Below are 23,307 nucleotides of genomic sequence, written 5' to 3' on the forward strand. Positions count from 1 at the left end.
ATCAACTGGATGCCTCATTTCTGGTTTATTCTGGTTTTCTCATGAATAATTTTGTTTTAAATTGTCCATCAAGGTTTCTTATTATATCATTTCTGTTTTTCAAAAAATAATGCGGTGTATGGATCAAGCTCACAATGTCTCTACACCATAGCATACCTCATTATGTGTCAGTGTGTAAACATTTGTCTGTAAACATTTTCACTGTGTTGTGACAAACTTGTGCGTTGGTTGTTATCATCCAGAGAGCTCTCAGCTCGAACCTGAGGGCGGTGATGGAGAGGAAGAGCTGATGGGTACTGTACCAGAACTGTAGAGCCTTTGTGTGTGTGTGTGTGTGTGTGTGTGTGTGTGTGTGTGTGTGTGTGTGTGTGTGTGTGTGTGTGTGTGTGTGTGTGTGTGTGTGTGTGTGTGTGTGTCAGACCTGGGTCACAGCAATAGAAGCCGCTCAATTCTGTCAAGTCACGTAAAGTCCTTTGTTAGGCAACACACACTTGGATATTTTACATTTAGATTCAGATTTAAATTTTACAATAAAATTCTAAATTTGTTGAAAATACTTTTGTAGATGTAAATTGAAAAGTGTAGTTTATAGTGTTAGTACATCACATAAAGACATTTCAGTGAGTAAATATGTATGAAGTATGGTGACCCAGCTCTAGCATATGTTGCCTTTGTGTGTGTGTCCCCTCCCCCTGACATTCATCAAGTGATGCTGCGATGAAGACCCCAATGCTCTACTCACAGTCTGTTAAACATTGGAGTTTAAACTTCAAAACCCATGAGCAAATGGTTTTGGAATAGTGCTCCACCTTGTGGAGATTTGTATTCATGACACTTCCACTTTGTCCCATTTTACCCTTGAGAGACTGATAGAGCATGGTGTTGTCTCATCATGGTGCAGCAACGTTAATGCAGCCTGTGTGTGACCATTCTGAAGCAGCTTTACATATCCCTGGCTCTATCAAGGTGTTATGTAACTTTGTTGGATGCTTTTGTCGGCTGCCTGGGGTGGGAAGCTTTTAGATAATTCAAGTAGTTTTGTTTTTTGCTGCTGTCTCTGTTGTTTTAAATGTGGTTTTAGCAATGCAAAAACATTCCTGTATAACAACTTAACTTGTCAACTTAACAAACTAAGATAAAAAATAAAAAAAAATCAAAGGCTTTGCTTCACCAATCTATTATTCACAGGCCCTCATTTTTAATTTTAGTTCCAGAAGGATGAACATTGCATAGAATAACATGTTATTGGAACATTGTAAAATAAAGTATATCTACATTTGTTTATTTCCATAATCAAAAAGACCCCTACTCCTCCATGATCTACTACTTGCATAATATTTGAATTATGTCTGCAGGATCAGCTGGTGGCTGCGTCAGTAACAAAGCCTCTCATGTTCACAAGCTCATTTATTAACCTCATGAATAACAAATGTCTAATGTCAAATGTCTATGACTAAATGTGTTGCCCTTTCCATTACCTTGTGTACAGTGTCCAGTAGCAGCAGGTGGCGACGTCTGCCGCCCGAGTACGGCTCCACCTCAGAGGAAGAGTTTGGCTCCAACAGGAATTCTCCGAAGCACGGAGGACGCTCCCACATGCGGCCTCATCACCTTGCCCCGCACCGCAGCTCGAGACTTAGCACCACCGCGAGCCCAGGCTCAGGTGTGGTGACGGGTCCGGGTGGAGGGGCGATCAAACACCGCATGAAAGAGCAAGAGGAGTACATCAAGGACTGGACAGCACACAGCGAGGAGATAGCAAGGTATTGATCTGCGCCTCTCTGTATAAGACTGATCTATTAACTGATACAATAATTTAATCTTTCATGAATCTATGTAATGTTTTATTAAGATTATGGTAATGCAATGTTTATTAAGAGCCTTTAATGGCTTAACTTTTATCTTGATGTGTATGTGATTAAAGGTTCTTGTGTATGCAAGTGGCATGTGTTCATAAAAATGTCTAAAGAACTCCTCCATGTGTCTGATGGTTAACAGGTTATTCCCCTGTGTGCGCAGGATCAGCCAGGACCTGGCTAAGGACTTGGCTATCTTGGCCCGTGAGATCCACGATGTGGCTGGCGAGATCGACTCGGTCAGCTCATCTGGCACGGCACCCAGCACCACCGTCAGCACCGCCGCCACCACCCCGGGATCGGCCATCGACACCCGGGAAGAGGTAGGCCCTGCACGTCCCACGCAGCCGGACATTCAGGAGAGCATGAGAAAGGTGCCCGTTTTTCTTCTTCTATCATTGCCTCACTGCGTGTGCTTCCATTGTGTCTTTGCCATCGCTCCTTTGTTGTTTCTTGGATAAAAAAAAAAAAAGGCCTCTCTGTTGCTTTGTAGCTTCATCTGCTGTGAGAGGTATTCATTTATATTCGGCTCCACTTCCATTCCTTTATTATTTTTGCCATGATAGGATTTACTTATTAATATAATATAGGACTAAATTTGACTTTTTTGGCACTTAAAGCTTTATAGCTTCTTAGTGCTCCCTGACAGAGTTCCTAATTCCTTCATTTCTAACAAATCTCATTTAACTCTATCAAACAAAGATGAAATAACACTGTGAGAAATGTCTGCAAGTTTTTGAATTTTAATATTTCACTCTCACTTCTACATTTCTCCTTGTCTTTGCCCAGTTGGTGGATCGGGTGTTTGATGAGAGCCTCAACTTCAAGAAGATTCCGCCTGTGATTACAACCAATAAGGCGCCAGAGATCAACGGCAAGCCGGTGGAGCTCCGCCCCCGTGCCCCTGACAGTCTGGAGCCCCGAGCTCTGAGGAGACGCACCTGGAACCGAGAGGAGGTGAGAAGCAACGCAGAGAGCATGACATCAAAAATATACCAACCCGGAGGCTTTCACAAGAACACTTTCAGCAATCACCTTCAGGTTGTCATATTTCAAACTTATTTTCTTTTCCTCTGTGTATTCAGGCAGTGTTGGACAGCCTGCTGCTTAATTCCGTTTCTCAGCTGTCGACCAAGATAAGACACTCCATCGACAAAACAGCAGGAAAAATCAGGTAATTATACTTTGTGATATTATAACCATCTGTAAGTTTGTAAGTGTATCTATCCATCAGTGTGTCATTGTTTTTCTTTGTTTACACTGCGAATCAACAATGTGTCCTGTTGTTATTTTTTGTCAAGGATATTGTTTAAAGATAAGGACAGGAACTGGGAGGAAATTGAGAGTAAACTGCGATCGGAGAGTGACGTTCCACTCCTGAAAACCTCCAACAAGGTACAGAAACCGATCTGTCTGAGTAATATTTGATGGCAAGAAAAGTGTAGTATTATTAGGAGCTAATAGTTTTCTTTTATTTTCTTCCTCTCTGCAGGAAATCTCCTCAATTCTGCTTGAACTCAAGAGAGTTGACAAGCAGCTACAAGGTAAAGACACATACCCCCAGTATATATATTAATAGTAGTACTAATAACAAATTTGACATTACCTGGACTAAAACACACTGGGTATTTCTATAATCTCATTTTATTTGTTTATTTGCATTCTATGATAGAGGAGGGCATGACTATTGACAAAATCTAAAGCTTTGAACACTTGGCTTCAAATCTGAAGTATTTCTCTATAATGTAAAATATTCATGACTAAATAAGCAACAATTAAAGTAAAGAAAACATCTTCACTTATTACTTAAAAAGAGTTTGAGTAACACTCATACACTAGTAAGAAACCAACTAAGGAAATAGGTTTTCAGAGCCTTTATTACAAACCAAGCTCTAAAGTTTATTTTAGCTGTGAATATATATATATATATTGACTTTAAAACAAATTTCTACACACATTGATTATCTCCCTGTTTCTGTCCCAGTGATCAATGTGATGGTAGACCCGGATGGGACTCTGGACGCCCTAGCCAGCCTCGGCCTGACCAGCCCTACCACCCCTACCAAGCCCCAAACGGCCAAAACAACTTCCCCGTCTGCCACCAGCCCTGGGTCTGCGCCCCCAGCCAAAGAATCACTGCCGGAGATCCTTCCTGGGCCTGGAGGCTCAGCAGCCGTGGCCAGGGTTCATGCTCCCCGCGCCAGCCCAGAGGAGACTGCTCGGGACCCCAGCGTGAGTCTCGGGTTAACAGGAGTCGGAGGACTGCCCTTCAACCGCATGCGGCCGAGCGGAGAGGAGGCCATCGCACAGAAGTGAACACCCAAGTTTCCCTGAAATCAATGTTAGGTGAATAAACATGAGTCTGGATTGCAGTGCAGGTAGCTGGTGATCAGTTTTCACAAATAAGAAGCAAGTGTGGAAACATTTAAACCGTTGCCATTGTGCTGACTACACCAGTAGATTATGGATATAATATAAACACAATTTAGCTAGTGTTACCAGACCTGGAGGAAATGAAGTGCTTCAGCTGACCTAAACCCCCTGCTTATGCGTCATGAATATTCCCTTGAACAGAAATGCACCCATGAATGATTTGGATAGAGTCATTTTATCAGCTTTTCAACTTAGAACTGTTCATGCTTACTGGCCAACTTGACTTCCTGGCGGACTGAAGGCTGCCTGGCTGCTCTCTGTGGACAGATTCTCTGTGGTTGTACAGTCTCCACTCTCCTCCAGTCTTCTCCTCTTGCCTTCTCCATGTGTCTGGACCCTACCTACACTAAGGACATGCCTTAAAACACATCCTCAAAAGTAGCAGCCCCTGTCCCCTCAAATAATATACAGAACAACTAAGACTTTAATACAGTACTTTCAGACAAACAGAATGCATTGTAAAATAACACTTGCAAAATATGTTCTATGGACACTATAACTTAAATACAGCACACTGCAGTTATTTATCAGCTCTTGTTCAGCAGCCTTAAGTAACCACCCTGACAAACCACACAGTCATACAGACGTTATTTATGCCTGAAACTGTTCACAAATCAAGCAGAATTGCAGATGTTTTAGATATGTCATGACTCTAACCGTCCATTGATGCCTCTCTGAAACTGACTATGTTAAAAAAGGAATTGTAGTGCCCATCTCTGTGCTCACTTATTTCTACTTTACCCATTATGTTTCACTTTTTTCCTCCCTCCATTTCTCTCCCCAGTAGTTGGAAAAAGTGTCACTCCAGTAGCATGTACAAGACAGAGCTTAGAGCTTTCTTCCTGCAAGTTGGTGTCTGTGTTGATCTTACTAATACTGAATGGTAATTTTACACGAAAATAACAGCCTTTGGGAAACCAATGATCATTTTCAGATAAATTAATCACTTACCAAAGTTAACAAGTTTATTGACATTGTCGTTTTCAAACAGTTGAGCCATCTTTAAATTCATGTTGTGCAAAAACCTGAGACTCTATATTTATCTTATAAGTCTCTCCTTCCTCTGCAGTTCACCCTTTTTCTCTGAATGTCAAGACCATTTTTAGTTAATTTATTATAATAAAACCCTTTTTGCTACAGTACATCCACCTAAGTGTTTTATGATTTCCAATTGGCCTTTTTCTACTTTTTGCAGTCACAGGTGATGTGATATGTCTTTAAACTAGCAAAGATGAGCAAAGAAATTTTGTAATTTGTAACTTTATTGTAGACCTTTACTTTTTAATGCTTTGAATCCCCTTACAGTGAATTTCAATTTCTTTTTCTATCACTGCTGGAATTGGTTTTAGTTAACGTCTTGTTAAAAAGAACACGGGCAACTAACAAGGAGGCCTTTTGTGGTTGAAAATGTGTCTTTGAGGAACGTCAGTGAGTAGAAATGAACATGTTTAAAGGTAAGCTCCCCATCTATTTCATGAATTTTTGCTCGTAATGTGGCTTCGTATCAGTGTATATACTGTTGTGGTGGTGGGGGGGGGAGTTCCAGCATACTGATACTGTAGAATTGCAGAGACAGTATAGTTAACCTTTCTTATTGACTTTGCTGCTTTTCTAGTTACTTAATGGGGACTAACCATTTTCTGAATCTCTCTCTTTAGCGTATAGTCTGTGTTCTAGAGTAATATGACTTAAACTTAAAGGCAGTGTATTAGTACTTAGATACTCTTGCAATAGTGAATTTAGGTACCAGAATACAGTACATGTTCATTTCCTTCTCTCTATTCTGTACAATGTTTTTTAATGCCTCAAAGTGCCCATTTTGACTATAGAAGGGCATTGATTAAAAGAAAAGAAAAATACATAGTTGTCTAAAAGATTTCTCTTATTTTGCACATCAGATTGTAGTGTTTTTCATACAGACGTAGTAAAGAAGCAGCAAAAGGCTGCATCAAATGTCAAATGGTTTAACAGAGAATGATATTAGAAGTGACTGCCTTGCCTCTCTGGAACTATTCTTTCTGTACAAACGAAGCCTCTAATCTCTAAAAATGTTTTTTTTTTCCTCCATTTTATCAAAAGAAATTAAATTAGGGGACTGTGAATGCTAGGTACATGTTTATTTTTTAATTCTACATGTGTCATCTAATCAGTGTTCTCAGTGTTCAATTTTTGTAAAGAAAAAACACCATTTTATTTATTTTTTGTTTAATATTTTGTGGATGTTTCATGCATTTTATATTTGTTCCACTATCTGCATTGTTTGTTACTGTTAATAAAACAGAGCCATTCACTTGTTTATCTATTTTCACTTTACTGGGAATGAAACTGGACTGACTTCAGATTATAATTTATATTCTGCTTTTGAAAATTGAACTTTGTCTTTGTATACAGGCAGACAAGTGCCCTATATGTTTAATCAAAGAAAATGCAAAGGGTTAATTCAGATTGAATTAACATAATTCTTATTGAATAAAAGTAGACCTGTCTAATCTCTGAAATCAGAGACTATAAATGTGGTATTACATATACAATATAAGCACCAATGAGCATATTCAAACTAGTGTCAGCTAAATGCTGTGCATAGCGCTTAATGGATGACTGATGAAAAACCGCTATGCGAGACCTACGGCAGCAGTTTCGGCAAGTCTCTTACTGCAGACAACATACTGTACACAAACCCATAATTTCCCATCTATAACTGCCATGATTAGATTTCTCCTCACAACTGCAGCAGCAGGCCAAATCTGTCTTTCACTTATATGCTTGCAACAGCACTGAGAGAAAGAGAGCAGTGGTGCTTGAAATCCCAACAGTACTAAAAATAAGCAACACATTGTTTTCATATCTAAAAAAAATACCTTGTTTGAGGAATTTTAGATAAAGACAAACAACACTGTTGTTGTGAAGTGCTTTTTATTATCATTGATGAATTAGCAGGTTTTGTTTGGCTCTTATTTCCCATGACAGTTAGTTGAAATTGAACAGTACTGGTTGTCAGACAACAGACGTGACCACTGATGGCAGGGTGGTCTGTGTAGGTTAGCCGGGGGGCCATGCCATCATGCGTCCACCCAGGACATGGATGTGGATATGGTAGACCGACTGGCCTCCATCAGGCCCATCATTGATGACAATTCTGTAGCCTTTAGGCAGGCCTGCTTCTTCAGCACACTTCTTCGCAACTAGCAACAAGTGGCCCAACAACTAAGAGACAGAGAAAGAATTAATGAAAGACACTTAAGTGAAAATGCATCCATGTATGTATGAGCAGACAACCGATAGATTACAGTACAGTGTTCAGAGACAGCAACTGTCAAGCAATAAGGTGTGTATGGGGTTCCATCTAGTGGTCACTGTTGTTGGACAAATCACTGAAAGTGGGAATAAGCAACGTTATGTTACAGTCTATCGTAAAAGCTAGGTCATTCAATCATACTTACTGCAGCATCACTATCCTCCGCCTGTGACAGTTGAACAATTGGCTTTTTTGGGACAACGAGGATGTGAGTAGGAGCTTGAGGTGAAATATCAGGGAAGGCCACACACTAAAAAACAAATAAAACAAATGAAGAATAAGAACTTAGCCTGTGCAGACAGCTGTGGCGTTGGTTTACACAGAGTTACCAGAAAATTAGAAACATTGAATGCAATAAATGCTGCCACAATTTGTATTGTGATTTCAACTTATGTATCTGTTTGATGATGTTTTATTATTCTGTTCAAACATGTTGCTAATATGTTGTCCACCTCATTTACTGTACGTATATGGAAATGCTCTGAACCACGCCTGTTACAGCAAGATGGGTAAACCTCACTGTAATGAGAAAGACACATGCTAGTATTGAATTTGTATCATTGTCCGTTGTAGCTGAAATGACCTCATGAATTCTTGGAAATTACATATCTGCAATAAAACATGTTAATTCTATGATATGGCTTTATTAAAAGCTGATATAGGCCATTACTGACATCATACAGACATACAGTATTAGTGCATCTTTGTGTTGCATTTTAAGATCTCAGAAGATGTTTTGAATTGTTGATGAATTGTATCCATTTAGAAAATCAAGGGAATCAGCTATAGCTTATTACATGGGGAGTAAGCGGTTTAAAAAGGTGTAAAGCCTGTAAGGGAAGAGTGAACCAAGACTCAATGTGTAACGTTAGTTTTATAACCACAGAGTCGGAACCACATATACATTGTTTTAATCGCCACTGCATAAACACAACACAAAGCAATGAAGCCTGTTTGACAGGTGGTGGTGTTTTTCGCTGTGAATCGACATCACACATCGTTGTGAATGTCTATCAACACATAAATGCTCACGCAGTGGCTAAATATTAAAATTATTTGCTGGAGTAGCAGGCAGGCAAGTGGACCTTTTCGTAACTTGGTAAAAAGCCAACTGTCTGTAGATGCCAAGTGGCAGCAAATGCAACATGAGCAAACATAAGAGAAGCCTAATGTCCTAAAACACAATTTTTTGCACATCCGGTTTTGGTTTAGTTTTATTCTGTGATGTGAGGACCTACACATAACACACTAGTCTAAATATTCACAAAATTGCAGTAAAGTAACGTTAGCAGGCTGGCGCGGAGCTAACGTTAGCTTCACGTCACCTGCAAGAAGTGTGACTTCTTGCAAGCGAAGTGTATATGAGTGAAACTATTTAATGCATACCTGGTCATCTTCATAGAGAAGTTTGGCAGGAATCTCTTTGCGTATGATTTTTCCAAATATTGTGTCACCGCCAGGCTTGGCAGCCTGCGCTTTTGCCATTTCATCAGCCATGTTGGCGCATATGAGCCGCCTGTCGGGTCGGTCAGCGCAGCTTTTGGTTCTGTGAAACTACAGCGAACGCTCATTGGCTACAAAGCGCGTCATTTTATAATCTGTAATGATTGGTCCAGAGTGATCGTTTGTAGTGTAGTACTGGTACTTCCTCGCTTCTAAACCGGAAGTGAGCTAAAGAACACAAGATGGGGACTCGTTTGAAGGTGAGAAAGGGAATGTGGTCATGCTTTATAAAAAATAACATTATTAAAACAATGTTTCCTTTTCGTTTCTTTAGCTGGTCTCATTATAAAAACATATGTGTGCATGTTCTATGAAGTAGATCGCTAAAATGGCAGGAAAGCGTTCGTATTCACAGCTGCTACAGTTCAACTAACAAGGTTCTGATGTTAAAAGCTGAATGTCTGTATATTAAGGTCCTAAGCGCGTTTAAAGCACTGCACAGAACAAGGATAGCTGTATTCAAAGAGGATGACAGAGCACTGAAAGGTGAGTTATGTAGTGTGTTGGTTTGAGTCCCAGTAGCAGGCTATCTGGGGCTATATCTTTGTTGGATGTTTACAGTAGATAACTTAATACATGCTCTGTAGCAACAAATGCAAAACTATGTTTCTTTTTTCCCCCACAAAGCTGCAAGATTAAAGATCAACGAGGAGTTCCGGAAAAACAAAAATGAAACGTCAGACGAAAACATTAAGAAGGTACAGTGCAAGTGCAAGTAAAATGGTTTGTTTATATAGGTTGCATATTTCTTTTGGCTGCATGCATTTGCATATGCATTTAAATAAGTGTGTGGGTATTCTGTCGTCTTTGCTCTGGAATCATGGATTGTTTACTGAATAGGTTTCCCCTACACATGCCCAGGGGCCCAAAGAGTCAGGAGGCCCCTAGACCAGGGCCTGAAGTGACATTTCTTGTTGAAAAGTCCAAGACTTGCGTCCAAAGTAGCAAAATCCTGATCACATTTTGCTCCTCATCCTGATTCAGCTCCTTTCATATTGAGTATCTTCAGATACAAAGTCCGATCCAAGGGATTATTTGGATATTGAATAAAAGATTTTTTTTTTAATTTAGCTACACAGCAGTAAGCATACATGTAGAAGTAACATGTTTTAAAGCTGACCATAGGAGAATATCTCTGCATTGCAGGTGTCATTTAAAACAGACAAACAAAAACAGCAAAACGATTGCAGTGCGCTCCATCCAACACAGCGGCTCCTGTCTCTCGCGGGATGTTGCGTGATAGTATCCATCCATCCATCCATCTTCATCCGCTTATCCGGGGTCGGGTCGCGGGGGTAGCAGCTCCAGCAGGGGACCCCAAACTTCCCTTTCCCGGGCCACATTAACCAGCTCCGACTGGGGGATCCCGAGGCGTTCCCAGGCCAGGTTAGAGATATAATCCCTCCACCTAGTCCTGGGTCTCCCCCGAGGCCTCCTCCCAGCTGGACGTGCCTGGAACACCTCCCTAGGGAGGCGCCCTTACCAGATGCCCGAACCACCTCAACTGGCTCCTTTCGATGCAAAGGAGCAGCGGCTCTACTCCGAGCTCCTCACGGATAACTGAGCTTCTCACCCTATCTCTAAGGGAGACGCCAGCTACCCTCCTGAGGAAACCCATTTCGGCCGCTTGTACCCTGGATCTTGTTCTTTCGGTCATGACCCAGCCTTCATGACCATAGGTGAGGGTAGGAACAAAAACTGACCGGTAGATTGAGAGCTTTGCCTTCTGGCTCAGCTCTCTTTTCGTCTAACGAGTGCGATAAATTGAATGTAATACCGCACCTGCTGTGCCGATTCTCCGACCAATCTCCCGCTCCATTGTCCCCTCACTCGCGAACAAGACCCCCAAGGTACTTGAACTCCTTCACTTGGGGTAAGGACTCATTCCCTACCTGGAGAAGGCACTCCATCGGTTTCCTGCTGAGAACCATGGCCTCCAATTTAGAGGTGCTGATCCTCATCCCAGCCGCTTTCACACTCGGCTGCGAACCGATCCAGTGAGTGCTGAAGGTCACAGGCCGATGATGCCATCAGGACCACATCATCTGCAAAAAGCAGCGATGAGATCCCCAGCCCACCGAACTGCAACCCCTCTCCACCCCGACTACGCCTCGATATCCTGTCCATAAATACTACAAACAGGATTGGTGACAAAGCGCAGCCCTGGCGGAGGCCAACTCTCACCTGAAACGAGTCCGACTTACTGCCGAGAACCCGGACACAGCTCTCGCTTTGGTCGTACAGAGATTGGATGGCCCTGAGAAGGGACCCCCCTCACCCCGTACTCCCGCAGCACCTCCCACAGTATCTCCCGGGGCACCCGGTCATACGCCTTCTCCAGATCCACAAAACACATGTAGACTGGTTGGGCATAGTCCCAGGCTCCCTCCAGGATCCTTGCGAGAGTAAAGATCTGGTCCATTGTTCCCACGACCAGGGACGGAATCCGCATTGTTCCTCTTCAACCTGAGATTCGACTATCGACCGACCCTCCTTTCCAGCACCTTGGAGTAGACTTTACCGGGAAGCTGAGAAGTGTGATACCCCTGTAGTGGCACACACCCTCTGGTCCCCCCTTTTTTAAAAGGGGAACCACCACCCCGGTCTGCCACTCCTTAGGCACCGTCCCAGACTTCCACGCAATGTTGAAGAGGCGTGTCAACCAAGACAACCCCTCCACACCCAGAGCTTTAAGCATTTCTGGGACGGATCTCATCAATTCCTGGGGCTTTGCCACTGTGGAGTTGTTTAACTACCTCAGCAATCTCCACCAGGGAAATTGATGCCAATCCCCCCTCATCCTCCAGCTCTGCCTCTACCATAGAGGCGTATTAGTCGGATTTAGGAGTTCCTCAAAGTGCTCCTTCCACAGCCCTATTACCTCCTCAGTTGAGGTCAACAGCGTCCCATCCTTACTGTACACAGCTTGGATGGTTCCCCTGCTCCCCCTCCTGAGGTGGCGAACGGTTTTCAGAAGTACCTTGGTGCCGACCGAAAGTCCTTCTCCATGTCTTCTCCGAACTTCTCCCACACACGCTGCTTTGCCTCTTTCACGGCAGAGGCTGCAGCCCTTCGAGCCCTTCGGTACCTTGCAACTGCCTCCGGAGTCGTCTGGGATAACATATCCCGGAAAGACTCCTTCTTCAGTCGGACGGCTTCCTGACCACCGGTGTCCACCACGGTGTTCGTGGGTTACCGCCCCTTGAGGCACCTAAGACCCTAAGACCACAGCTCCTCACCGCAGCTTCAGCAATGGAAACTTTGAACATTGTCCACTCGGGTTCAATGCCCCCAGCCTCCACAGGGATGCACGAAAAGCTCCGCCGGAGGTGTGAGTTGAAAGTCTGTCGGACAGGGGCCTCCTCCAGACGTTCCCAATTTACCCGCACTACCCGTTTGGGCTTACCCAGGTCTGTCCAGAGTCTTCCCCCACCCCTGACCCAACTCACCACCAGATGGTGATCGGTTGACAGCTCCGCCCCTCTCTTCACCCGAGTGTCCAAAACATATGGCCTCAGATCAGATGAAACGATTATAAAATCGATCATTGACCTTTGGCCTAGGGTGCTCTGGTACCAAGTACACTTATGAGCATCCCTATGTTCGAACATGGTGTTCGTTATAGACAATCCATGACTAGCACAGAAGTCCAACAACAAACAACCACTCTGGTTTAGATCAGGGAGGCCGTTCCTCCCAATCACGCCTCTCCATGTGTCTCCATCATTACCCACGTGCGCGTTGAAGTCCCCCAGCAGAACTATGGAGTCCCCGACTGGAGCCCCATGCAGGACTCCACTCAAGGTCTCCAAGAAGGCCGAATACTCTGAACTCTTGTTTGGTGCATATGCACAAACAACAGTCAGAGTTTTCCCCCCCACAACCCGCAGGCGTAGGGAGGCGACCCTCTCGTCCACCGGGTTAAACTCCAACGTAGCGGCGCTCAGCCGGGGGGCTTGTGAGTATCCCCACACCCACCCGGCGCCTCACACCCTGGGCAACTCCAGAGAAGAAAAGAGTCCAACCCCTATCCAGGAGTATGGTTCCAGAACCAAGACTGTGCGTAGAGGTAAGCCCCACCAGATCTAACCGGTAGCGCTCCACCTCCCGCACAAGTTCCGGCTCCTTCCCCCACAGAGAGGTGACATTCCACGTCCCCCAGAGCCAGCCTCTGCTGCCCGGGTCTGGTCCGTCGAGGCCCCTGACCTTCACTGCCACCCATGTGGCAGCGCACCCGACCCCAGCGGTTCCTCCCACAGGTGGTGGGCCCATGGGATGGAGGGATGTCTGCCACGTAGCTTTTTCGGGCTGTGCCCGACCGGGCTCCGTGGCAAACCCGGGCACCAGACGCTCGCTGACGAGCCCTCCATCTGGGCCTGGCTCCAGACGGGGGCCCCAGGCTTCCTCCGGGCAGGGTCACTTCATCCCTTCCTCGATTTTTCATAGGATTTTTGAACCATTCTTTGTCTGGCCCCTCACCTGAGACCACTTTGCCTTGGGAGACCCTACCAGGAGCACCAAGCTCCAGACAACACAGCCCTCAGGTTCATAGGGACACACAAACCTCTCCACCACGATAAGGTGATGGTTCCCGGAGAAGGCTTGATAGTAGAATCTGATAATTAAAAAAAGAAAGAGTTGCACTGTCTTGCAGGAGAGGAGTGTTAGTGTGGATCTGCTGAGGCAGCATTGCAAAGGGTTTAGAAAGCATCTCCAGTGTCATCAAAATACTGAAGTTCAGGTGCCGTTTTCAAGCACAGCAGCACTTTTCTGTCAGTGCTCATTGCCCTTCTGCTTTTACAGATGATTAAAATGGGCTCAGATGTGGAAGCTGTTCTTCGAGAGGGCGTGCTACAAATGGAACATGTTGGAGATAAGAAACTCTGTATGTTATGTTTCTCCTGTCTTTTTCTAAAACATGTGGTACCGTGATAGAAAATAACATGTGTATGCAAAGAATATACAACAGGAATCTTGACTTCTCTCTGACTTATTACATTTGAATGTTTCCAAATAATATGTACTTGCTGCATTTATTTACTCTCTTTTTCTCTTTTAGTGCTTCGACCCAGAGAGAGCCTTCTACTCGAAAATGTGCCCTATTGTGACAAGCCCAGGAAAAAGTCATGACAGACCATCTGATTTCGTCTTTTTCATCAAAAAAGAGACTTACTATCATCCAGAATCTCCTGTCTGCATTTTCAAGGATTTAACCCAAAACAAAGTTTCAACTTGTTCAGGCTCTTTTGAACAAAGACCATTTCAAAGATCATCGCTGCATGGATTTATGCCTTTATGTTTTTGACTCACTGAAGATCTCTGCTGTTCTGCTTTCAGAAATCTGGGCTGTAAACTGGGTGCTCTAATTTCATGTACAGTATTTTGTCAAATGTAATTTAAGTTAGTTTTCATTTGATTTGTGATGCTCTCTGCCTATTTTTCAGTAGTTTATAATTTAGCGGAATGTTTTTGTTACTGTGTTGCTACTGAAAATGTTTGTGTTCTGATTAAAGAGGAGTATTCACAGACTGTCTCAGGTTTAATTTATTGTTCAAATCTCTATAAACGATAGATGGATCTAACATGGCAAAGACCACGACAACTCCCCAGAAAATGCATGGCTGCGATAGCTGTCAGAGTCCACCTAGCGCTGTGGAGGAAGGTCTGGCAATGTGAGACTAGGATCCACCATAATCAATTATCACATTTTATTTGATTGGTTGTTTGTATTTGTCTCTGAGTGTGAAATGTATGTGATAAAGTTCTTGACAAAGGAGTAAAGGGTGAAATTTGTATTTATTTTATAAACAGAAATGTATCTTAAGACATGTTTGGCATGCAACAGATAGCGGAAGAAACCTAGGGATACAGGATAGAATACATGGCAATTTGTATTTTCATGGGACCCACACAAGGCAAGGCAACTTTATTTATATAGCACATTTCAGCACAGGGCAACTCAAAGTGCTTTACATAAAACATTTAACATTAAAAAGCAAAGAGCAAGATAGGAAATAAAAAAATAAATAAAAATATTGACGAACAAGATAAAATACAAGAATAAAATTCACAGTTCAGTATGAAATTAATACGAGATAAAATACAAGAATAAAATTAACAGTTCAATATAAAAAATAATAATAGGCAGCATCAAAAAGAAAGGTCTTCAGCCTTGATTAAAGAACTGAGAGTTGCGGCAGACCTGCAGTTTTCTGGAAGTTTGTTTCAAATATATGGAGCGTAAAAACTAAACGCTGCTTCCCCCTGTTTAGTTCTGACTCTGGGGACAACAAGCAGGCCTGTCCCAGACGACCTGAGAGGTCTGGGTGGTTCATAGTGTAGAAGCAGATCAGAAATGTATTTTGGCCCTAAGGCATTTAGGGATTTATATACCAGGAGAAGTATTTTGAAGTCTATTCTTTGAGGCACTGGAAGCCACTGTAGAGACTTCAGAACTGGAGTGATGTGATCCACTTTCTTGGTCTTAGTTAGAACTCGGGCAGCAGCGTTCTGAATCAGCTGCAGCTGTCTGATTGATTTTTTAGGGACACCTGTAAAGACACCGTTACAGTAGTCAAGTCTACTGAAGATAAAAGCATGGACAAGTTTTTCCAAGTCCTGTTGAGACATAAGTCCTCTAATCCTTGATATATTCTTAAAATGATAATAGGTTGATTTTGCTATTGTCTTAATGTGGCTGTTGAAATTCAGGTCTGGGTCCATGACAACACCAAGATTAGGCTTAAAACTATGCTGAGATTTCATGTTTATAAATATAAGTGTCTTGTGTGCCCTGCATTTTGCACATACTGTATATAGTGTAGTATGAACCTAGAGGAATTACTACTTCAGTATAGAATAGAGTTGATATTTTACAACAGACACCCAATTTATGAACATATTAAGACAGCTATAAAAGTCTATGACGCAAAAAAGTCTTACATTTACTTTGTTCTGATCGGGTTCTGTACAGCCTATGGTTCTGATGTAGCCAGTAGGTACAAAGCTTGACTGTCTCAAAAAAGGCACTGCATTTCCCATAATGCTCATTAAGTTGTAGCAAATTATTACATCATCAAAGTGCGCCGTTACTCTGGCAACGTTTGGTTTCTTTTGGTTGTAGCCGTTTAGCTGGCTTATCAAGTTGTCAAAGATTGTAAAACATATCCAATTTGATGCCAAAAATAAGGTGAGAATCGGTTTGTATACCCGTTTTGATATTTCTTAACATTATCGCAGACATAATAGCATGTTTTTTCGAACAACGAGTCGCTTTTGTCTTGTATTTGTCAGCTCAGACACGCTATGGGAGCAGGCTGCTGCGGAGGTCCACAGGCGGGAGGCTGAGGGTGGGGAGGAGGACGGAGGAGAGACGGTCAGCGAGAGGACCGTGTTTCTGATGGGCAGCAAGACTGGGGTATGTTCACCGTCGTGCCAGAACATAGACAGTACATTTATTGCTTTCTAATGGAAGCACTCTTTTCTTGTTACTAGCTAGCTAGCATAAGTTATAGCTAGTAAGCTCACCTTTGCTTTTTTCAGGGTAAAACGTCCATTCTCCTTAGATGCCTCGACAGGTGAGTATGTGTGTGGTCTTAACTCTCATCTCAGAATTATCAAGTCTAGCCTCATGATAATATATTCTGTATGCAAACTAATGTTAAACAGACAGTTCACCCAAAACACAATAAACATGCCAGTTATTAACAATAATGCTTTCAGCATAGAAGTTCAATCTTGACCTTTAGGAACAGGATGCATCATTTGTAATCCCCCAGTCCTTAAGATGGAGACAGTCAGCCAACATTATGACTTTGCCATTTGCAGTGAGCCACCTTAAAGAGAGAAAGGGGCCCGACGCAAACCTGATTTTGGAGTCATTTTTATCACTTCTCTGGATATTGCGTTGATAAACTAATCAGCAATTGGGAAATGACTCTTAATGCTCAGCCTAGCCATACATCTGTATTCACTATGGGCCTCTGTGTAACATGCCTTTTTGGCACACCTAATACTGTTTTGTTATCCACCAGGGATGAACCATCTAAGCCAACTCTAGCACTGGAGTACACTTTCGGAAGACGGGCCCGAGGACACAACACAGTAAGAAAGCCCTTTTGGTCTTAGACATTTTAGACTCTTGCTCCCCCCTAAAAAATGGAGTAAAACACACAATTGATAATCCTGATATGTTGTGACCTCCTCAAACTTTGTATGTTTTTCATTTAGATTGATAAGAAGGAGCTGTGTGAAAAGATATCCCTTGTAAAGAGCTAAATAAGACGACATTCATTCACCACAGCTCCAGAACTATTGAGCATATTGAGCACAATGTACCAGGCTCACTACGAGAGTTGGTGTTGTTTATGTGATATGATATACTATGTACCCAGAAATATTGGTTCTCTATTACTCCAGTAAATACTAGCGATGGCCCGATACCATTTTTTGCTTCCCGATACCGATTCTGATACCTGAACTTGCGTATCGGCCGATACCGAGTACTGATCCGATACCAGTGTGTCATATATTTTATTATGTTTTAACAAGTATGTACTACTATCCCTGTATGGATGTGATATTATTTCTATCTTTGTTGTCGGTCTGGCTCAGGTTAAACTCTTTGTGAAACATGAATGCCACAGAACTTTCTTTTATTCTGTTTGTTATAACGGAAAAAGAACATAAATAAACTACTTTAACGTAGATTTTCTTAGGGCTTTATTACGTGGTATCGGAGCATAAACTCCAGTACTTCCCGATACCGATACCAGCTTTTTAGGCAGTATCGGAGCCGATACCGATACTGGTATCGGTATCGGAACATCTCTAGTAAATACCTTACTTGAAAATGTAGTATATGTGTACTTGTAATGAGATGGTGTGATAGTCTGGTGGTTTCATCTTTCAGCCCAAAGACATAGCCCACCTATGGGAGCTAGGAGGAGGGACCTCTTTGTCAGACTTGGTCCAGATCCCCATCACTCCTGTCAGCATCAGGTAGGTCACTTACATACATTCCTGAGGTCTTGTTCTGAATGTGAATATTATGTATGTGTTCTATAGACTATTTAATGTGTATCATCAGAAATCAATATGGTTTGAACAGCAGTGTCATGCCAGTAAAGGAAGGGGGTTTTCACCTTCAACAACATCTTCTTTTAAATATCCTGCCAGAGTACATAGTCCAACCTGTATTTTCCCAGGTCTCTGTCTGTCATCCTCATTCTGGACCTGTCCAAACCCAACGCACTGTGGGGAACCATGGAAAAGCTGCTTCAGGCAACACAAGCTCAATTGGAGAAAGTCTCCTCCCAGGCACAACAAGCACAGAAAGCCAAACCTGGAGCCAAACACCATATGCCTGTCCGCTCAGCAGCACGCGTGTTACCTAAAGACTATCCTGTAAGACCTCAGCCCATTATATCAGCATACTCTTTTTTTCAGTCCAGGGCAACATATGATAGCATATTTGAAGAAGTTTTGAAATGCATGATGAACTACCTGAGAAATGCTTATGTCTCAGGCTCATAGAAAATGCTAAATATCACAAATGTGTAAAGACTAATCCTAAAAAACTTAACCAACATGGTGAAAAACAACTATTTTGATAACAGAAGGAAAGTTCTACCGAATCTCCAGTACAGACAAAGTCGAAATAAGATGTGTAAGGCTTTTTTTTTTGTAGATGAAAGGTGATTACATTTTTGTCCAATGCAGACGTAAGACGTACATGTATCCTGAGTTAACTGTGACTTTGTCAACAGGACAGAGAGCTGATCAGTCCCTTTCCTGTTCCTCTGCTCATCATCGGCAGCAAATATGACACCTTTCAGGTAAAACACGTGCTTCCACCTAAATGTCACCTTACCTATTTAGGTGGTCTAGTGGTGGCTTAATTACATACGGTTTATGATATTTGAAATGTTTGTTATTTGTACAACTTAAAAGTTTTTTAGGCAGAGAAGTTGTTAAAAGGTTTGGTTTGTTATAGTCACAGTTACATTGGTGTAACTTCTTGGATCCTGGTATGATTTGCGTAACACATTATTGAATGAGAGTTTATTTTCCGTCTGTGTTGCAGGAATTTGACTCTGACAAGAGGAAAGTGGTTAGTAAAACACTGCGTTTTGTTGCCCACTACTACGCAGCCTCTCTTATTGTAAGTTTGGTTTGACTATACATGCGATGCAACATATTAACATTTAACATAACTTTTGATTAAACATACTGCTATTTGCACTTTTTTTTTTTGCTTTGTCTTACCATTGAATTTATCCAGTCTATCAACTGTTTCTGATCCACTTTTCTTTGATGTGCCTAATCTTTTCATCAGTTCACTAGCATCAAGACAGAAAGCCTAATGTCAAAAACCAAGAGCTTCTTCTCCCACCTGGCCTTCGGTCTGGACAGAGGGTCAGGAAGAAAACACAGCATTGTACTCCAACTAGTAGTGCTATTTAATGCTTTGGTTTTATTTCAATTTGTATTCTTCTTTTAAAAATGTGATCAGGAAAAGTGTGTCCTGTGACTCTACCAAGCCTCTCATCGTTCCAGCAGGCTCTGACTCCTTCAGCCAAATAGGTGAGCACAGCACCACTTGGTGGCCAAAAGCAGTAATGCATTTACATGGAATTAAAACGCTATTGCTGTGGTCGGGTTGGTTCAGTGGTAGCAGCAGGCGCACATATACTGAGAGGATTATGCCTCGACGCAGAGGTCCAGGGTTCGAATCCGACCTGTGACGATTTCCTGCATGTCTTCCCCCCTCTCTCTCTCTCCCCTTTCTCATTTAGCTGTCCTATCAAATAAAGGTGGAAAAGCCCAAAAAATAATAATAAAAAAAAACCCGCTGTTGCTGTGGCCGCGTTAGCTCAGTTGGTAGAGCGGGACAGCACATATATAGAGGTTTACTCCTCGACGGCAGCGGCCGCGGGTTCGACTCCGACCTGCGGCCCTTTGCTGCATGTCATTCCCCTTCTCTCTCCCCTTTCATGTCTTCATCTAACCTTTGGAAATAAAGGCCCAAAATGCCCCAAAAAAATAATCTTAAAAAAAAAAAGAAATGCTATTGCTGTGTTGTTAGACATATGCCTGATTGATATTTGGTGACATGAACAGAATTGTGTGATATTGTGTTTAAAATAATGCTCCTATTACTTTAGGTTCCCCTCCTACTACTGATATAGACATTACTTCTCTGCATGCTAAAAACCCAAAGGACCTCTGGAAGAAAGTCTACGAGCGTGTCTTCCCCCAAGAGGTAGTTCAATCACTGGTAGCACATTTTTCTTTATCAGTATTGAAAAAAAAAAAAAGGAAACTGATGTAGCCTCTGATCTTTAAAAAAAAAAACACCCTCTCATTGAACGATCATATTCACATCATTCCTTTTTATAAATATGCATGTTTGCAAGAACAAGGATGTCTGTAAACGGTCAATTTATGATCTTTTACTGTCTATCTAACTGACTTTGTCTTTGCAGAATACCAGTGAGCAAAGGGAACTAAAGGATCCAGCCAAAGACCCACAGTACAGTGAGCCTCAGATTGATGCCATGAGAGCCCAAAAAGACCAGGTAACACATCTTGACCAATCACATGCATGCGTTTTGTACTACTTTATAGACGCACAGTTGTTAATACTATGGCAAAGCACATTATTCACCTCTGATTCTGGACAGACTGTGCTACTGCAATCATAACATGACCTATGAGTTGGCATTATGGGGATCAATCAGTGTTCTTCGTAAATTACTGTTCACTTATCTGTGACCTTTGTGACCTTGACCTTTTGACCTCCCGTGAAGTGGAACGAGTATTGAGGAAGATAACAGATTTTAAAAACATACAAAGCGCTACATTTTCTAGTTGATTAAGAGGTTAGATTTAATGAAACATATGGAATCAGTTGTTGCTTTTCAACTGCCCAAGCTAAGCTGAATCAAAAACAAGAATTCACACTTTATCAGAGAGACAAATAGATCTGCTGTTGAACACTGTTTTGTGCACTCTGCTCTAGACCTGTCTTAAACAAGGCTAATGTCCCAGAGTAACCTTCTGTCCTTCGGCAACCTTTATATAGCAGTGTTTCTCTCATTGTCTCATTAACAGGCTGCCATATATCTGTATCTGTGGTTATAACCTCAGATATCAGTAGTCTCCCTGCCGGCCTGTCCCAGTGCCACTCTGGCTCTGCTGACTGATTATCGTGCTCTGCCATTGGACGACACATACAGTAATGTAATTGGTCTCGGTAACCAATAAGAGAAATAGGGTAAAGGTTTATTCCAACAGAGTACATGTATAGAGGATACGTTGGTGAAGGTCTATTTGCATGTCAGGGCACCCACCTGTCTGAGTTCGTGTATCCGTACACCCACTTTGTTCCTCTTATGTGTTATCATTACATTTGTGTCACAGAGCTGAACATCTGTTTTTGTGCAAGATAAATCCTTGCCATCTTTCAAAAAATCCAGATCGCTATTTAGCAACCAGTACCGATGATTTGAAGGCATTTATACAATCCTCAAAGACTCTTCTGTCCATGTGGATTACAAAACTATTGAAACACATTGTGTGTATCCTCAAGGTCTAAAAAATGTTATGAAAGCCTTTTCTTCCTTTCTTAAAAGTATAAATCCTGCAATCCAAGCAGGAATGTATGTTTTAAAGGAGAATTCCAGCTAATTTTTACGTTAATCATGATCGCTATAGCTACGCGAGTACTTTCGATAGAAAAAAACCCCGACCCGAATCAGTGCAGGCAACACGGAGTAGCTGCAGCTACGTGTACAAGCGTCCACTGAGCTAAAACAGCAGTTGTCGGGGCAAGTTTTAGAGTGCCTCTGTGCCTCTTAACAGACACAAAATGCAATTAATATGTCTGTGCCACATGAACAGGGCCCTTACGTGACAACAAGATGCGTTTTCAACTCAGACATTGGGATTGTTGTTGTTCTTCAATTTTTTGGAACTGGAACGAGAAGCAAATTGCCTGTATGTGTGAAAACAGCTTTATCTCGTGCATCAGTTTTTTTTTTTGTTTTTTTTTTTAATATATAGCATAATTATATAATTGTTTTCATTCTTTCAGGGGGGGCGTTACAATGGTAGGGGAAACACTGCTCCTGTATGTGCTGGCACATTGCTGCATTTCCTGGCACATTACCACATTGGCATAACAGTTAGCAGGAATATACCTACCTTATTATATTATACCAAGTATGGCTGTTAGAATAAAATAACTCAGAAACTGCACATTCCTGTGTTACCCTCACAAGGTAAAAAATATATGCCACAAATCAATCGTTACTGCATTGAATACAAACTTTACTAAAGTGCCAAAATCTGAAAGAGGCTTTTAACATTTCTGTCGAGGAGAAGAACACCTTGTTTACTTTTATGAGTTTGCAGGCATTTCTGCATTATAGTATGTGTTTGTGCACTGCACACTGCCTGCACTTTTTCTTCGTACTTCATTAATGTAGAAAAATGTAATGGGGAGCAGAGCATTCAGCCGCTCTGCTCCCCGTCTCTGGAATTCATTACTACCCCAACTCAGAAACTTCGATTCATTCCCCCATTTCAAATTGCAACTCAAAACACTGTTTAAAACTGCTTATTCCACTTGATGTCAATTGCTCTCCCTCTTTCTGTTGTTTCTATTGTTGTTTTATTATTATTATTTTTTCTTGTTTTTGCTGCTTTTAAATGTCTTATGTATCCCTGTACGGTGTCCTTGAGTGCCAAGAAAGGCGCCTTTTAAATAAAATGTATTATTATTAATGTTTTTTTCTTCTCTCTTTCTGTTTTCAGGAGTTGGATCAGTATAAAAGGGATGCAGCTAAGTCATGGAAAGGAGTGGAGCTGGAGACATGAGAGATACTCGGCTTTACGGCTTTGCTTTATTTATTTCCTTTGGTGTCGTGTCTGTTTTAAACAACAAAACTACTTGTATACCAATGATAAAATTGTGTTCTAAAAATAAACAATTTAACATTATTGCAATAAGCATCACTTCCTATTCATGATACATTACAATCACAATATTTAAACAAAAACGTAATACATGCAATTCATTGGTGACATTTTAGTGCTTAGAATGTTGAGACTCTTCTGGTACTCAATGATAGATACTAGTCCATCATTACATTTTCAATCAAAATGGTGATTTATAGTTTAAGCTGTAGTTTACATGTGCCACTTTGTACAATAGAT

The 23,307-nt window shown here is 41.9% G+C and overlaps 4 protein-coding genes across 17 annotated transcripts in view; 3 read left to right on the forward strand and 1 right to left on the reverse strand.

Moving 5' to 3' along the window:
- The window catches only part of cep170aa (centrosomal protein 170Aa), a 48,501-nt gene extending 41,916 nt beyond the window's left edge, over positions 1–6,585 (forward strand). For 7 of the 14 annotated variants that reach the window (XM_078273348.1, XM_078273347.1, XM_078273349.1 and 4 more), the window contains 8 exons: positions 243–293; positions 1,490–1,763; positions 1,999–2,230; positions 2,646–2,813; positions 2,942–3,030; positions 3,158–3,251; positions 3,349–3,400; positions 3,841–6,585. In XM_078273348.1, coding sequence (XP_078129474.1) covers positions 243–293; positions 1,490–1,763; positions 1,999–2,230; positions 2,646–2,813; positions 2,942–3,030; positions 3,158–3,251; positions 3,349–3,400; positions 3,841–4,172 — 1,292 coding nt within the window. In that variant the 3' untranslated portion in view covers positions 4,173–6,585. The remainder of the gene's footprint in view (positions 1–242; positions 294–1,489; positions 1,764–1,998; positions 2,231–2,645; positions 2,814–2,941; positions 3,031–3,157; positions 3,252–3,348; positions 3,401–3,840) is intronic. The other 7 variants (XM_078273352.1, XM_078273360.1, XM_078273350.1 and 4 more) reach the window with 4 other exon arrangements.
- A 600-nt stretch (positions 6,586–7,185) lies between these two features.
- hint1 (histidine triad nucleotide binding protein 1) lies at positions 7,186–9,133 on the reverse strand. Its single transcript, XM_078273364.1, has 3 exons — positions 8,971–9,133; positions 7,730–7,834; positions 7,186–7,493 (listed from the first exon to the last, which is right to left on the reverse strand). Exons 1-3 carry the CDS (start codon positions 9,079–9,081, stop codon positions 7,329–7,331), a joined length of 381 nt encoding a protein of 126 aa, XP_078129490.1. The 5' UTR covers positions 9,082–9,133; the 3' UTR covers positions 7,186–7,328.
- Positions 9,134–9,211: 78 nt separating this feature from the next.
- lyrm7 (LYR motif containing 7) lies at positions 9,212–14,613 on the forward strand. The gene is made up of 5 exons (XM_078273365.1): positions 9,212–9,287; positions 9,501–9,573; positions 9,715–9,785; positions 13,891–13,972; positions 14,147–14,613. Exons 1-5 carry the CDS (start codon positions 9,270–9,272, stop codon positions 14,215–14,217), a joined length of 315 nt encoding a protein of 104 aa, XP_078129491.1. The 5' UTR covers positions 9,212–9,269; the 3' UTR covers positions 14,218–14,613.
- Positions 14,614–16,179: 1,566 nt separating this feature from the next.
- On the forward strand, positions 16,180–23,091 carry dync2li1 (dynein, cytoplasmic 2, light intermediate chain 1). The gene is made up of 13 exons (XM_078273695.1): positions 16,180–16,276; positions 16,381–16,504; positions 16,630–16,664; positions 17,121–17,190; positions 17,999–18,087; positions 18,294–18,492; positions 18,855–18,923; positions 19,172–19,249; positions 19,424–19,503; positions 19,601–19,671; positions 20,253–20,350; positions 20,574–20,666; positions 22,906–23,091. The coding sequence occupies exons 1-13, from the start codon at positions 16,263–16,265 to the stop codon at positions 22,966–22,968; spliced, it is 1,083 nt and encodes a 360-aa protein (XP_078129821.1). The 5' UTR covers positions 16,180–16,262; the 3' UTR covers positions 22,969–23,091.
- Positions 23,092–23,307: the final 216 nt, after the last annotated feature.

Source organism: Sander vitreus, chromosome 17, assembly GCF_031162955.1.
Source record: "Sander vitreus isolate 19-12246 chromosome 17, sanVit1, whole genome shotgun sequence".
Taxonomy (NCBI): domain Eukaryota; kingdom Metazoa; phylum Chordata; class Actinopteri; order Perciformes; family Percidae; genus Sander; species Sander vitreus.